A 15,435-nucleotide genomic window follows, 5' to 3' on the forward strand; every position below is an offset into this window, starting at 1 on the left:
GCTCCCATCTCCCCTCTGCCCACGGGATCCTAAGCTTTAGTTTAGAGCTCCTGGAGAGCCAAGTGATTAAGCAGAGCCCCAGGGGATCAGCTCACACTTCCACATCAAGATTTCTTGCAGAGGGTGTGTGGCAGAGCCAGGAGGCAGCAACACAAGCACAGGCACCGACCGCAGCCCCTAGCCCTCCTTGGTGGGGTGCTGAGCGTTCCTGCTCTTGGCTGCTGCCTTCTCCCCTCCTGTCTTGAGATTTCATGTGCAAACAAGAAAGAGATCGGCCTCCCACCCTGGCAGATTTGGGTCAGCAAATGGGCACGATTAGATACAACTGCTGTCTGTGTGGCAGTAGTGTGCTTGGGAGAAGCCTGCACATAAAGGTGGGCTATACCACAGAAACCCCTTTTTCCCTGGTTCCTGAGTTCATTACAGGAATATGCAGGAGCCCAGCAGCAAGGTCACACCATGCAGGGAATGGCACTGCAGTGCTTTTCTGCAGCAATTTGCCATTTCCGTGCTCGCTGTGATTGCTGCTGTCTCAACCAGTAGGACCCACCACCACCACCTCTACCCAGAACTGCACAAATGTAATCCCTGTGAACGTTTAATTATATATTAACCTTGGAAAACAAACTAATTTTACTGCAATTTTCATAGTTCTACCATAGCCTGTTCACTTCAGAAGAAGAAGGCAGCTACTCTTGTGCTTGCAGGATCAGGGCCTTATTAAACTGCTTGGCTTGATATGCACATAAAGCATGCCTTGCGGGCCTGGGGAGTCTGGAGCCGGATTACTCTAACTGCACCGACTGAAAATTCACCGTGACTCATAAACAGATAAGTAATGAGCAGGCTGAGCGACCTAACCAAGCTCTGAGCTGCAGTATTGCGGATCTTACTGGAGCTGAGCAGATTTACAAATAGAGTATTTAAAGGTAGATAGCACAAGCTACAAGATACATTTAAACACAAAGCTTAAGTATTTGTTCTATATATATACATATATATATATGCATGCACTAAGCAATTAATAAGTAAAGAGTGTGAAAATATGTGAACAGTAGATGGCAATGGTCAGAAAATAATCCAGAAAGAGACTGCGTGGTCCCCACAGGAACAGATTAAATGTGTTTAGGTGGAAACTATCTTTTGGAGTTCAAGCTGCTGGAATAAAGTGGCTCTACAGCGGCTGGTGAGCCACTGTGAGCAGTTGCACCTGGCATGCCTCGGGGTGCCAGCAGCACCCCATGAACAAGCTGCCTGAAAGGAGCAGAGGCACTCCATAAAGCCACAGTGAAAAAGCCAGCTGCATGTGCTTAATCGCTGATAGATGGTGCAAGCCTTTGCAAGGGGAGCCCTGCATTGCCTGGTTTCTTTTCAGGCACCCCGGTCAGCCCCCCAAGGCCTCTGGTCCCGAGAGGAAGGCACGTGAGATGGGTGGAAGATGCTGCACATCTCCAGTTTGTTCAAGTGGAGGTGACAGCAGAGAATCAGGATCCTCATGTGCCCTCATGGTTTTTTGGTTTTGTTCTTTTGCTTGTTTGTTTGTTTTCTAGCAATGCCATTTATCATTCCCCAAGCTGAGTACATTTCCCCCCAATATCTTATCCAGCGCAGTCATAGGCAGAAGAAAGCAAACATCCCAAGCCTTTGGGATTCCTGCATTTGTCCCATGGGAAAGCTTTAAGCCTAGTCCCATGGCTTACTGCGCTCTCCTCAGCCCCGTTTTGGCTTTTGAAATAGATGCTGTCAGGCTAATCCTATTGTGCTTATCCTTAACATATTAACACAAAAAAGCCAAGTGAAACACAAGGCAGAGCAGGGTCCATTTGCCTGTGTGCAGGGCTTTGTGGGACTGTGGCTGCTTGTCAGAGCAGCTGTTTTTTTCTCCTTTGCTCCTAGCTCTGATTGTATACACAGCTGCACTGTTGCACGTGCCAGGATAGGTTTCTCAGGCTGTAAGTGTATTTTCTTGTGATAGGATTCCAAAATGCTTTACAGATTATGTGCAAAAAGTCACCTGTCCACTAAGAGACCGCAGCCAATGCAGTGCAGGAATAAGCCCCCAGGCAGAGTCTATTTTTCATCCTCCCTTGTCTCATACCACCTTAGGGTATCACTATTATTTGGTTTTTATTTATGTTGGAGTTTCCATCAGTCACCTGCAGAGTGTGGCTGCTCCCGGGGCTTCCGTTCAGAGGCAGGAGAGATTCTGATGAAAGCCTGGTTTTGGCTGGGATCGAGTCAATTGTCTTCATAGTAGCTGGTATGGTGCTGTGCTTTGGATTTAGGATGAGAATAATGCTGATAACACGCTGACGTTTTCATTGTTGCAGAGTAATGCTTACATAGGGAAGTCCTTGGCTCTGCTTCTCATGCTGCCCTGCCAGCGAGGAGGCTGGGGGTGCACCGGGAGCTGAGAGGGGACAGAGCCAGCACAGCTGCCCCGGAGCAACCAAAGACCTGCTCCATACGGCATCATGCTCACCAATAAAAGCTTGAGTAAGGAAGGAGGACGTGTTAGGAGTGATGCTGTTTATCTTCCCAAGAAACCATTACGTGTGATGAGCCCTGCGTTCCTGGAAGTGGCTGAACATCCGCTGCTGATGGGAAATAGCATGGGTCTGGCATCCAAAATAAACCCCACCCTGGTGCTTACTGTTGTCCACATGCAACCTGCTCGACCTCTGTGCCACTTTGTCATGGGTGAAACAAAACTCCACCTTGTCCCTGCTAAAAAAAAGTTATAGTTAACTACTCCCTGTGCTGGCTGTAGCACGAGAAATGAGTATTAATTGCTTTGGCCAAAGCTACAGATAGATAGTTCTGTAAATACACAAATGTATCGAAACAAACGTAGGGCACAGGGATTAAGAACTATGAAATTCCTAACTCTGGTGAGCAAGATGTATGGGATATTATCAAATACGTCTAGTTCTACAAGTATAGATGCAAGGAGACAACGTGCCCTCTCGGAAGGCTCTGCAATGGCCCCAGTTCTCCCAGTTCCCTCTTCCCTGCTCTGCCTTCCCTATCAGCCAGGCTCTGCCTGCTTTAAAGAGAAAAAAAAAAACAAGACAGGAGACAAATTGTTCCTGTGCTGCCTCTGAAACAAGGGGTTCTGATCAACTCTCTCCCTGCTTTTGTAACTTATAAACCTCCTGTGTGCACCACCACCGGGGACAGAGCACTCAGCACTTCCTGAGCACTGTATGCTACAGTGGGCAACTAAAAAAGGCAACCGAATCTCCTGCAGCTCCTGAAAAAAATCTCTTTCAACACAACCATTTGCAAGACAGCATTTCTTTATTGTCTGCGCTCTGCTTGCACACTAAGAAAACATACTTAAGGTTGTACACCAAAAAAAAAAAAGGGGGTAGTTCTTTGTTTTTACTGTAGTATGACAACACCCATGATGGTAATACACAGTGTCCCATACTCGTGTGCCAGCTATATTTCACTCCTTTATCTTTCACGTGCTTTGCATGCAGCGTGGGAGGTGCACGTTCAGACCACGTTAGCAGCCTGGATGCTGCTCTCTTCCTTCTGCAGCAGCTTCCCAAATCCTGCCCAGGATGCTGCTGCAGTAAGTAAATGTTAACGTTATCGATGTGCCTGGACCAAAGACACCAGTTCTCGGTGCCGCTCCTTATTAACCTGCGACTGGAGCACGATGCAGGTGGATCACTGACAGCAGCTCCTGCAAGTCAGGCAGTGGGTTTGACCCATTTAACGGGGGATAATACCTATGCTTCTTGACGGCCACATTAGCTAGAACACAAGAAATCCACATCTGCGTTTGGGATGTGGATCCACTGCAGGGCAGTCTAAATATTACAGGTGATTTCTAGGATTAGATTTCCCTTCCCAAACATCCTTTCTCACAGACACAAGCAGTTCCACTGCTGGTGCTACCCTAAGCTCAAAACCAGCAGCCTCGGTTCCTTCAGGCCTCCCCTAACTCACTGCTTCCCGGTCCCTACAAGGCATTTGTGCAGTTAAACCCACCAGCTGTACAACAGCATGAGCCCCAGCCAGCCAGCAGCAAGGGCCGAGCAGAAACGTAATACATTTAGCTGCTCCTTTTAACCAGAAATCTGGCTCTTCTGGAGAGAATCTTCTTCCTTTCAGGATTAAATGGCACAGGGAGGAACCATGGAAATTCTCTGTAATGCTGATGGGCTGTAGGTGACTCAGAGCACATCCCTGCCTGGGAAGTTCCCAGAGAAATTTGTGTGATAAACAGACATTCGGAGTCAGAGTAAATGCCTTATCCCCAGAGAGGAAAGCCAGTGGAAAAATATAGGCCTTCCCTACGCTGCGAGGTTGGGGAACTGTTTCATAGCTGCAGTATCATGTCGTGTGCCCAAGATTTCACAGTCACATGCAGAAACGGGTTCAAGGAGAAACCCACAAGGCATTAAGAGCAACAGAGCTGTGAAACAGAGAAAGCATCATACCCCAAGGGACACAGGGGCTCCGTGCCCAGGCACAGCAGCAGCTACACAGCGTCCCGCAGAGCCAGAGCAGCCGAGAGGGGCACTTGTAGGGCCAGATCCTACCTCAGCCCTGCTCTTGCTCGGGCCCTTCATAAGGAAAAGGAGCAAAAGCTCCACTAGGTACGTTTCACAGCTGAGGCAGCTGCCTCGTGATTCCAGCCCACGTACGAACTGCGGATATGTCAGCTCCTAACTGCTGGAGACCTTTCCGGAAAGGATAAGAGAATGGGAGGAAGCAGGCAGCACTCAGCCCTAAAACAGGCTATATATGGCCCCGGGAGGTACGGCACAGCGCCTGCAATAGGTGCCAGCACCACAGTCACCCGCGAGTCTCAGGGCAACGCTCTGTGTCCTGTAAACAGCACGAGAAGGAGGGTAACAAAGCGAGGAAAGACGTTGGGATGAATGGTTTTATCAGCTCATAGTATGTCCACATATGGAATCAGTTAACTGCGGTGTTGGCAAGTTAAAGCAAATTTCCCAGCAAGTGCGGGGCCGGATTCAGATCTTACAGGGACTGACGGAGGCTCTCCCATTGAGCTCAGCGAGCTGTCAGCTGGGCTCTGCTCTTACAGAACCGAGAGGAGGAGGATGCTCTTTGAGACAGAAGGATCACTACCTGGAGTTAGCCCAAATTTAAAATTCTCTCTTTATTTCTTACACTAAAATAATCTATTTAACACAGCTCCCACCGCATCCTCCATGCTGTTGCTAGGCCACTGTGCCAGAAACAAAAGGAAACGGCGTTTTACAAGGAAGTGACCACTCTGGACAGAAGATGTAGTTTGTGCCAAGACTAGCCCAGTTCCCCCAAGAAAGCAGAGACCAGGGCTGTGTGAGAGGTGGGAAATGGAGCAGTACAGAGCACACGTACGTTTTGGCCTGATTTAGTGCCTTGAAATTCCCAGATGGGGAAAAGCTGCAGCTTCCCTAAGTCTCTGCAGACCCGATACCATCGGATTCAGCTTGCTCCAAAGGAATCCCAGCTTCATGAACTGGTGCTGACACACGCGTCTCTTGCTGACACGTTGATGTGCCTCACGTGCAGCACCCTTTCCTCCTGCTGACATCTTCCAGCTGCAGGGCATTCTCCCTCTGCCTGTCTTCTTGTGCTGTCAGCAACCTGGAACAAGCAGCACAGACCGAGAACACAATCAAACTACTCAGCTACTCCTGCTGTGGCACCTGACTGCGCTCTTTGTTCGCCCATCATCCAGGGCCAGTTAGGATTGTAAGAAGAGAGTGGACCAAAGACCGGGCTTCTCTGGGAGCTGGGCTAGATAAACCACACACGCAAAATGAGCACGAAGGCGTGCGCTACGGGACACACCATTTATCTGTCTAAGTAAATCATCCCAGTTAATAAACAGCCAAGTCCTGCTGTGAACTTAACTGAGGTGTTATAGCAGGAGAGGAAGGGATAAAAGAAAAAGAATTTTTCAAATTTTTTCTAAATTTCAAAGAATTTTTCAAAAACATTTGCTTTTTTAAAAACTAAAAATCTTAGTGCAAACCTCCTTCAGCCTTGCAAAGCGTCCCCCCCCCCCCGTAACTTTATCTTATCCTTAGCAAGAAAGATATTATTCCCAAAATATCACAGTCTCTGTAACGCTTAGCAAGGAAGAACCCCTCCGCCCTCCACAGAAGCACGTGTAGATTGCAAAGTGAAAATGCCAACTTAAAATCTGGGATAGCACACCCAGTTGTGATGCAGTGCTCAAATTCAGTTCCTGACTTTTCAACAGACAGCTCCACCAGAGGAAGATTTGCACGCGACGATGTCCAGTCTATGCCTGGTGCCCTCCAGCCACAGAAGATGAGGGCCCTGGAGTCAGCGGGGAAGCACCTATTGCTCCAGGTGTTTTTAGTGACACGGCAAAGTCAGTCTGACAGCGCCTCTCCTTGCCCATTCCCTAGGAGAGCCCGCACCAGGGACCTACAGCCGGGGAAATATCCTGCTCCCGTTACTGACCTGGCCATGTGCAGCATGGGCTCCATGATGTTATAGCCGGTCATCGCACTGCACTCGTAGAAGACAGCCTTGTATTCCTGCCAGAGAGCACAGCACGCACCCACGTCAGCTGCCAGCTCACCCCACCGTGCACCCGCACCCCTGGGAGCTGGCCCACCCTCACCACCAGGATGCATCGCGTGGGCCCTCGAGTGGGAAAGCAGCCACGCGCTCTCCCCTCAGAAAAAAACTAAGCATCCCTGCAAGGAGGCATCGAGCCTCAAGAGAAATGCATGCGCATGCCCCCAGGGCTGTTGTCCGTCATGTGCTGGTCCCCACCTCATCCTCCCTGGTACCACAGGGACCTCGGTACGTGTTTGTGTTGGGGTGGGCAAGGAAGGTACCGCACTGGGAAATGGCTCCAGGTTGCTCTGGAGCGGGAGGGAGGCTGCTGGGCAGGTGGAGCAGGGGAGCACAGAGGCGAACCTTCGCCAGCCTTTCCCCCTCCACCTTGGGGACATGCCGGGTCTCTCTCTGTGCAGCATCCATTTTATTTCCAAGCAGAAAGACCACAGCTCCATCCTCGATACCTTCCTGCAAAAGAAACAGAGCAAAGCACCCTAGGGACTCAGCTGAGGGACAGAAATATCTCGAAGCAGATCCTGTTCCAGCTCATGCAAACAAGAGCTTTGCCACTGACTTCAGTGGCAGCAGGATTAGGGTCCCTGAAGGAGCTGCCAAAACATTCCCTTCAAACACATTAAAGGGCCGTTCCTCAAGTAGCCCCAGGGACTTGTGGAAGGAAGCTTAAACCATGGGAATATATTTCAAATGTTTGGTGTGTGCAGCCGGGATGCTGAGAGAGGGGAGGCAGGGAATAAATTCTTCTCTGGGAAATAAGAAGCCCAAAGAAAAGTCCAGCAGCCTATAGGGCAACCTGCATTTAAGACCAGGCGGGACTTCAGTTCTAAATTTTTTTGCTGTACGTGTAGTACTATTCCTCTGACGTGCTGTTCTAAGCTCAGCCGTCCCTTACTGAAAACCCTCTGGCCAAGTTGTAAGAGGCCGAGCAGATTCCAGCTCTTACAGTCTCTGCAGTAACTTATTTCTAGGCGATTCCCGGAGCCCGTTACCTTTGGTAAAACTCCCTATAGATCCATCACCAGAGTAAGACTGCAGGATGGGGCTGGAAGTTATTTCCAAACTTGACTGCCCTGGATGACTTACAGTACCTGAAGAGTTTAGGTTTCAAAGCAAGAAAAGTACTAAGATGGGAGAAAGAAAGGAGGAGAGATTATTAAAGGTTACAGATTTGGGGTGCTTTGATATTCTGCATGCTCAGTTTAACCTTCCTGAAAGGAGTCTGATTTTCAGAGGCTACTTTTGAAAATCTTAACCTTTGATCTTTTAAAGTCCAAAGAAATAGATAATTTTTTTTTCTCCCCCAACAGGCCTGTGAAAGTTACAGTACTAGAAGCCTCCATCCTATGCTCATTTATTCCATTTAGGACTTGGTTTTCGAGACTCAACATGATGAAGACAAAACCAACTCTTGACTATTTCCCTTCAACTTTGAGCCATCTGCACACAACGTATTTAAATTATACAGAGGTATTTTTGTCTCTGCTTGCAGAGACGAGCCACAGATGAATGCTTTTCGATGAGAGTTTGCAGGTGAAAATGGGTGGGATTACCAGAGTACCGAAACACGCTGCCACTGGCTTTGTGGTACCTTCAACAAGTCTCTGGTCCCAAACTCACCACCGCAGTCAGCACCCGTAACATCTGCTTCCACAATTCCTCTTCCCAAGGCCACCAGGACCTCCCGAGGCCTCCCAGAACATCGCTCCCAGGCAGAGCACTGGAGCAAGACCAGCGCCAGGCAGAGGCAGCACCGCCAGCACCGCGAGCCGAGGCCCCGCTCTCACCTGGACGCTGCTCATCCAGTTGCGCACCGCCGTGAAGGAGCACTCGGCCGTAACGTCGTACATCACCAGAATGCCATCCGCCTTCCGGAAATACTGCTTGGTGATGCTCCGGAACCTGAGCCCCAACAAAACCAGAGGCACCCTCAGAACCACGAGGCGTGTAATGACAAGAAACAGAAGGAGATTATCTGACTTTCAGCGCAGGCTCCCTGCAAGGGCTGGCAGCTCCTGCACGTGCGATGCGTCCCCTGGGGCTGGCGCCCACGGACTGGTGACAAATAGGTCAAGTCCGTGGACCTTTGAGACCCCATCTGTGCAGCAGGCCAGGCAGCCACGAGTGAGCAGGAGTCTTTCCAAACACACCGCGCTGAGAAAGCAGGAAGGAAGGCCTTTCCAGATTAGGAGAAGAAACACAGAAGAGTGTTTAGGTGGGATAAGAAGAGGTAATAACCTGTAAAAAGGGAACTGGATGGAAAAAACGTGATCTTTCTCTAAAGTCTGGAAGAATCTGCAGACTAAGCTGCACCACAGAATAAACTAGGCGTGCGTAATGTCTGCCCCAGTGTTGCCAAAACAGCAATTAAGATCTCAGCATCAGTACAGTCTGTTTCCAGTTTTAAATCTACAAAGTGATGCTGCCATACATAAACTCAGCAGTTAGACGCAATTTCCAGGAGAAACTCCCACCAGACATCTACTTTGTCCTGTGGGTACCTGTTAGAACAACAGACTTGTATTTTGGGAATAAACTCCAATAATAAATAATAATAATTTAAAAAGAGCTTAAAACCTGTAAGCAGTTTGTGATAGGCCATGATATAACATCACATTGCATGCAAACTGATGGAATTAAATGCGGCACAAGTACGAGATCTCAGCAGGCAGCTGTGCGTTTCTGCCCTGCACAGGATAACAAGCTCTCCTTTTCTATTAAGAGCCAAGAAAACCCACAGCAAGTAGTGACCCCCCTGACCCTTCAGCCGATTGCCTGAAGTCTGTTCTGTCTCTCTCTGCTAAGGGCATGGCATTCTGGCAGCTGCCCCAACTGAGAAAGCACAGACTGTGTCTTTGGCAGCCCAGGTGCACCTCTGCAGCTACAGGATAGGCTAAATGCTCCAGAAGAAACATAAAATGCAGCATGAACCGGCCTCAGGGAGTCACCAAGGAGCTCTCCCCTTCCCGCTCCAAGAAGTTCTTCTGTCTCCTCCGTAGGATATTCAGTCGGGCCCCTCCAGTTAGAAGTAATTCATATTTCTCTAGAGGTAAGGAAAGCTTTGGCTTCTTTCCAAACCTCCTATTCAGTATCAGCGCTGAGCCAAGTTCTTTCCTGCAAGTACACATCTAAGACCTGCTAACGCTTCAGGGGCATACTCTAATGGTTCTTCTGCAGAGCCAATATATTGAATCTGGCCTCTGATGCAACCTGGCCTCAGTAAACAGCCACATTTCATGTCCTAACAACTTCCTGCTCAGCTTCAGCACCAAAAAAACCCCACAGTAGTCCCCTTAAATAGAAATCTTGATCTCTTCAGCGTGAACCTTGAGTTTGGAAGAAAGAGTTCACTTTTCAATAGAGCGTCCTACTGATCTAGCTGACTGAGGCAGACAGCATCGCTATTCTGTCGGCACAGCTCAGGATTGCCATATTCCCCTGACTTCAGCTGCCTCCCAAAGGCTTGGTCCGTATTTAGCATAAAACACCCAATACTTCTTCTTGCCTGGCTCAGCAAGTTAGCTTTTCAGTTTTTTTCAGTTAGCAGCCCCCTTGCAAAAGCTTTTGATCTGAAGCTTCAAAGTACATCCTAAATAAAGTATAATTTACAGAGGTAGTGGTGGGCCTTCATGTCTAGCAGCAGGTGAGAGTGAAGCGTGTCCTCTGCTTCTCTGACCCTCTCCAACAGTGCTGGTGACATCTTTTAGTTATGGCCTACGCTTTTGATATCATTTCTACCCTGTGCTACGGCCCTGTCCTGCAGCTCTTTCCAGAAGCAGGCTGACACAGGAGAGCTTTGTGGACTGGAGGAGCTCTGAATCCTACCACACAGAGATTTACGGGCAGACTACCTGAAGCCACAGCACGTATGGAAAATGATTTTTCTGTCAGTCTCTAAAGCCATCTCTCCAGGCCCTGCTTTGCAGCCACAACTTCGAGCGTCTCTGAAGAGACCCTTGCTGCAGGTCCAGCACTGAAATAGCTGCTGGGCACTCTCTGGTCCTGAAGCTAGCAATTTTCCTAAGGACTGAATCCAGGTGCACACATTTCTTTCCCTTTCCTCCTCTTTTCTATGCTGAGCATGGCAGTGGGGAACCCTCACAGAATTTGCTTACCTTTCTTGTCCAGCTGTATCCCACAGCTGTAAAGCAACTTGGGTGTTATCCACCATCAGACTCTTCACCTGGTAATCAACACCTGTCAGGGAGGTAACAACAATCATAAGACAGGATGGGGAGAGAGCTGCCTGCCATTGCAAGGCCAATGAGCAAGATCAATACTAGGTCAGGGAAACTTCCAGTTTGACCCAAAACTGGGAGAGGCACCACCTTTACTTTTAAGGTTAGGAGATGTCTGGGCTAAAGTGATGGAAAAGAAGACCATCTCCAGGCCAACTTCCCCATCCTTCTTACTCGGATGAGGCAGGAGCCCTATTACGTACCGATGGTTGCGTTGAGCTCAGCCAAGAACCTGTCATAGCAGAAGCGGTGGATGAAGGAGCTCTTACCAACACCGGAGTTCCCTACAAACACCACTTTGAAGATACGATCCGGGGAGCAACTGGCTGGTTCCAGCACCTGGAGCTACAATAGGAGAAAGGGATGCACTTCTGAAAAGCCCAGCTACGGACTGTGCTTTGGTTTAGGCATTAAATCACAAAAAAACATGAACTGTACTGCAAATTTACGGAGGCTCAACCCCAAGTAGTCAGACTCACCCTGGTTTCGGTGCCAACAGGCTGTCCTCTAGGAGGCAATGGAGCATCATCCAATCCATCGGCACTTTTTCTACAGTCAGCATCACCCTTCAAAGTCACCTTCAACCTCTCAGCATCTGCTGCCACTGGCCAGCTCTCCTTGGCTCTGCTGTTCTCCCCAAAGTTCGTGCTGCCTCCTTCTCTTGTCTTCAGCCACGACTCGCTGCCTGGGAAGTATTTACAGTTCTTCCTGTTGGGTTCTTCCATTGCCATATCCACTGGGAAGGCGATAGGAAGGTCCGCAGAGGCCAGTTGTCTGCATTAAAGCCCAAAGGCACCAGAAATGGGGTTTGGAGGGGAGGAAAGAGAAGGAGGAGGGGGCTGCAAATTCCCCAAACAACCAGTGCGATCCAATTAGTGCGCGCACACTGCTTGCAGGAACTCTACCTCACACACACACCCCCCACATTCCCTGGGACTAAGGCACCAGCAGCACCCCTGGGGGAAGAGACACAGCTCACTTGAGCTATGCTGTGCTCGTATCTGCTGACATATATTTCATTAATTTTAATAAAAAATCCCCGCCTTCTGGATTTTTCACGGATCCTTTGCCTCTTACTTCCCCCAGTACGGAAAAACGAGGCAAAGTACACAAAGGTGGCAGCAGAAGAAAGGTTTAAAAACAAACAAACATAGAAACAAACCAAAAGCTCTTTGTACATGCATGTTACTGCCCTCTGCTGAAGGCCCACAGCCGTGCTCCACAAAGCAAAGCTCCAGGACTTCCAAACACTGCTGAAGCAGAGCCGTGCTGAGGCCAGGCAGCAGCAGAGCACACTCAAACCATTCCCATGTTGCTCCACCTGGCATTGGAGTGCCATCAGGGAGCCATGACCCCAAAACCTTTCTCTTTTTTCTCTTTTTAAGCTTCCTGCCAGCCACGCTGTGCTCTCAACAGCAACAAACCCCCAGGGCTCCTCTGCCCAAGACGTGGTGCTGGGGAATAGGCGCTGTGCCTGTGCCTACACAAGGGCAGGCTGATGCACGTGCCACGCAGTGGGGGCAGAGACATGGTAAGGGGGGGGACAGTCTTCAAATTACAGCTAGGAATAGCAGACGTAAACTACTGCAATCATCGCCAAGGAGCAAGGAAGCATCTTAACTCAGCCTTGGCTATCCGTGGTTAAAGGACTAGAAGAAGGGAGCGAGAAGACTCAGAACTCAAAGGCTTTATGCACTAGAGATCTCCGTTACCTTTGCTGGACACCAGCTTGCACTTGGAAGCAAAGAAGAGAGAGCCCAAAGGCTTACTGCAGTCACTCTGTAGAGAGGTAGCACATCCCACCTCTCTCTGCAACATTTCCCCCTTCCTACTGGTGCAGAAATCAAGGCAACAACTCCCTTCTTCTCATGCCTGTGCCCACACCTCAACATTCACCTGCGGCCAAGCCTGGGCTTTTTCTGTTTAGTGGAGCTCACATCCCTGGTCATCCTCCCTGCATCTCCCCAAATCTGGAGCTGGGCAGCTGGAACCTCTCCCCACGGAGAACAGACACATCCTCCTGGGCTCAGGCTCTGGGGAACGGGCCCCATCTTCCAGGGCCAGCTGGAGGAGCATCAATGAGAGGCTGAGACTCCAAAGCCTCTTCAGGGAAGAAAGGGAAAAAAAAAAAAAAGGTGTTTGGTCCACGCCTGCCAGTCACCCAGCTATGAAGGAGCTCTGTCTCAGACCTAGCCCAGCAGCTCCCAGCCAGGGCTAAACAATCGGCCCCGCTCCACAGTTCACCTGGTTTGCAATCAGTCCATGAGCCTGGAGCTCAGTTCTTACTGAACTGCAAGCACTGAGGGCGAGTTAAAGCTGGAAGAAACTCTGAGCCTTGACCCGCGTCTCTGGCTGGCACCAGGAGCAACTGGGAAGGGAGGGGAGCCATCTGCAGAGACCTGGTACAAAGGAGGGAAGCGTGCCACCTCCAAATCCTGTTTGGGGCTGGCAGATGCCGGGGAGATCCAGCTCCAAGCCAGGCTCTCTCTTGCAAACCAGGCTTTTGGCCAAACCAGGCGTGCTTGGCACACGCAGCTCACAAGGGCTGACGGTTAATGCCGGCACAGCCGAGGTGACGCTCGGTGATTGAAGCGCTCCGAGTCCTGCCCTCCGCCATGCCCCAGTGGGCAGGGTTTCTGCCTGAGGAGGAGCAGACGCACCGGCGAGATGATCCAACTTTAATGGATCTGCCCGACTCGGAGGCAGCCCCCTTGATTCCCATCCCACAAACACTCCCATAGCTTCTGGAGGAGTTAGAGGCTGCCCCCCCACTGCTGCGTGCAGAGGCGGCCACCACCACGTGTTTGTGCTCACTGACAGCACCCTCAGCTTCGAGCCGGGCCGCGTCCCCCCCGTGCTCCCACAGACAGACAGCGCCGAGGCGTGGGACCAGACAGGGCACACGGACGGACCGACAGGGTGCTCCAGCGGGGACAGAGCGACACCACGACCACGACACAGAGAGAGGCCCGTCTAACCGTTTGACCGGCTTGTCGTCCTGCAGGTAGCTGCCTAGCACTGACCCCTTCTTCAGGAGGGGCTTTTTGCTCTGAGGCGCCTGGAAGTTGAAAAGAGAAGGGGTGAGGAATGTCACTGCGGCCCAGCAACCTGGGCGGCCCCAGTTTAACCAGTTGCTGCAGCCGCAGGCCGCTTCGGGAGCGCAGGGCTGGAGCAGCGGTGGTGCCCCACCAGCTTCAACAGACACGAGCGCAGGGTTTGCTCCTCTCAGTTCAGCTCACTTAACTCACGTCAGAAGGCACCACTTTCCCCTTTGCAACAAAGTCCATCAGAAAATGACAGTGTCTCAAGCTGTAGTTTTCCTCTGCCAGCCAGAGCTTTCCTTTCTGTGGCTCGCTCGCTGCTGTGCATCATGGCTGATTCTCTCTTTCCCCACCTGCCTTTTTATAATGCTGGTATTTTGTGGGACAGGCCAACCCCCTGCTCCACGGGCACTCACCCACAGCCGCACAAGTACCACAGGAAAGAAAGGAGCTCTGCCAAGGGCAACGCACGTGCTCTGCCTCAGGCACACATCGCCACGCTTCCCTCCTACTTACCTCCTCACGCTCCCTACAGCCGGCGCTCAGCACCTTCCCCGAGGAGGGGAAAGCAGAACAGCTCTCACAGCCCTCGTCCCCCAGCTACAGCAGCTTCTCATTCCCAGGGTCAAAGAGAAGCGATCTGCTGAGATCACGCAGGGGAGCCTGTGGCGGAGTGAGGACTGACCCGCCGGCTCTCCCCAGGGCCACGCTAAAGCCTTGTTCCCCCTCTCACGCTCTGTCTGAACTGCTCTGTATACCCAAAAAAACACCAAGCGAGAGACAGCGTGGCAGGGTGCCACCACCCCGGCACTGGGAGCAGGGAGACGTACTCCCTCTGGAAGCCTGGAGATTTCTGACACATCCTCCCAAGTTATTTTGGGGTAAAGGTAGGGAAAAAAAGAGGAGTCTACAGCCTGCTGGATCTGCAGCAGTTTTGAGGCGACCAAACGCTGCAGGCAGCTCCTGACAGGCCTGCCTTTGTGCTGCCCACAGCCCAGGGGAGGACTACGGAGATTATTTCTTCAATAATCCCAGGTTCACCTTATAAGGCAAAAACTGAAGAAGCTGCTTTGTGGGCCAGAACCCCACCGGCACCTTTACCAGAGTGCAATTCAACAAGAGGAGGCACTCTGGACTCCTCAGAGGGCCTCACCCAACAGGGAACTTAAAGGAAAAAGAAAATATTACATATAAAAGTGGTGTTTAGGAGCAGCTTGAGCCACAGAAGCTATCCAACACAGAGAGCCACTGCTCTGCAATGGTGTTTCTGGTCCAGCCAGCCAGTGGTTCCCCAGCAAGGGTGGAGGAGGAAGTTTTCAGGGTCTGTGCTGAGAACAGCAGGTTTGCTCAAGGGCACTCCAGACCCACGGAAATGAGGAAATCACATTATGGCCCACTCAAGGTTCGGCTGAGTTGCAGTCTTCAAGCGACCTACAGAACAAAGGGACGCCCAGGCAACCTGCTACTGCACTGCCCTACCGAGAGGGGAAGCAGCCGCCTGCGGAGTACGTACCTGGGGAAGAAAGGAGAAACAACGGGGTGTGTTTTGCCATTGGTTCTGCCATGCTTTA

At 50.7% G+C, this 15,435-nt stretch overlaps 1 protein-coding gene across 2 annotated transcripts in view; it reads right to left on the reverse strand.

Annotated features, from left to right (window-relative positions):
- Positions 1-2,956: 2,956 nt before the first annotated feature.
- CRACR2B (calcium release activated channel regulator 2B) overlaps positions 2,957-15,435 on the reverse strand; it is a 38,774-nt gene continuing 26,295 nt past the window's right edge. The window contains exons 11-18 of one of the 2 annotated variants that reach the window (XM_083839565.1): positions 13,736-13,881; positions 11,303-11,597; positions 11,027-11,168; positions 10,701-10,782; positions 8,373-8,487; positions 6,784-7,038; positions 6,466-6,542; positions 2,957-5,616 (exon numbers count right to left, since the gene is read on the reverse strand). In XM_083839565.1, coding sequence (XP_083695691.1) covers positions 5,532-5,616; positions 6,466-6,542; positions 6,784-7,038; positions 8,373-8,487; positions 10,701-10,782; positions 11,027-11,168; positions 11,303-11,597; positions 13,736-13,881 — 1,197 coding nt within the window. In that variant the 3' untranslated portion in view covers positions 2,957-5,531. Of the gene's footprint in view, positions 5,617-6,465; positions 6,543-6,783; positions 8,488-10,700; positions 10,783-11,026; positions 11,169-11,302; positions 11,598-13,735; positions 13,882-15,435 lie in introns of those variants that run through there. The other variant, XR_014585443.1, reaches the window with a different exon arrangement.

The sequence above is a fragment of the Anser anser genome (genome assembly GCF_964211835.1).
Source record: "Anser anser genome assembly, chromosome: 5".
NCBI lineage: Eukaryota > Metazoa > Chordata > Aves > Anseriformes > Anatidae > Anser > Anser anser.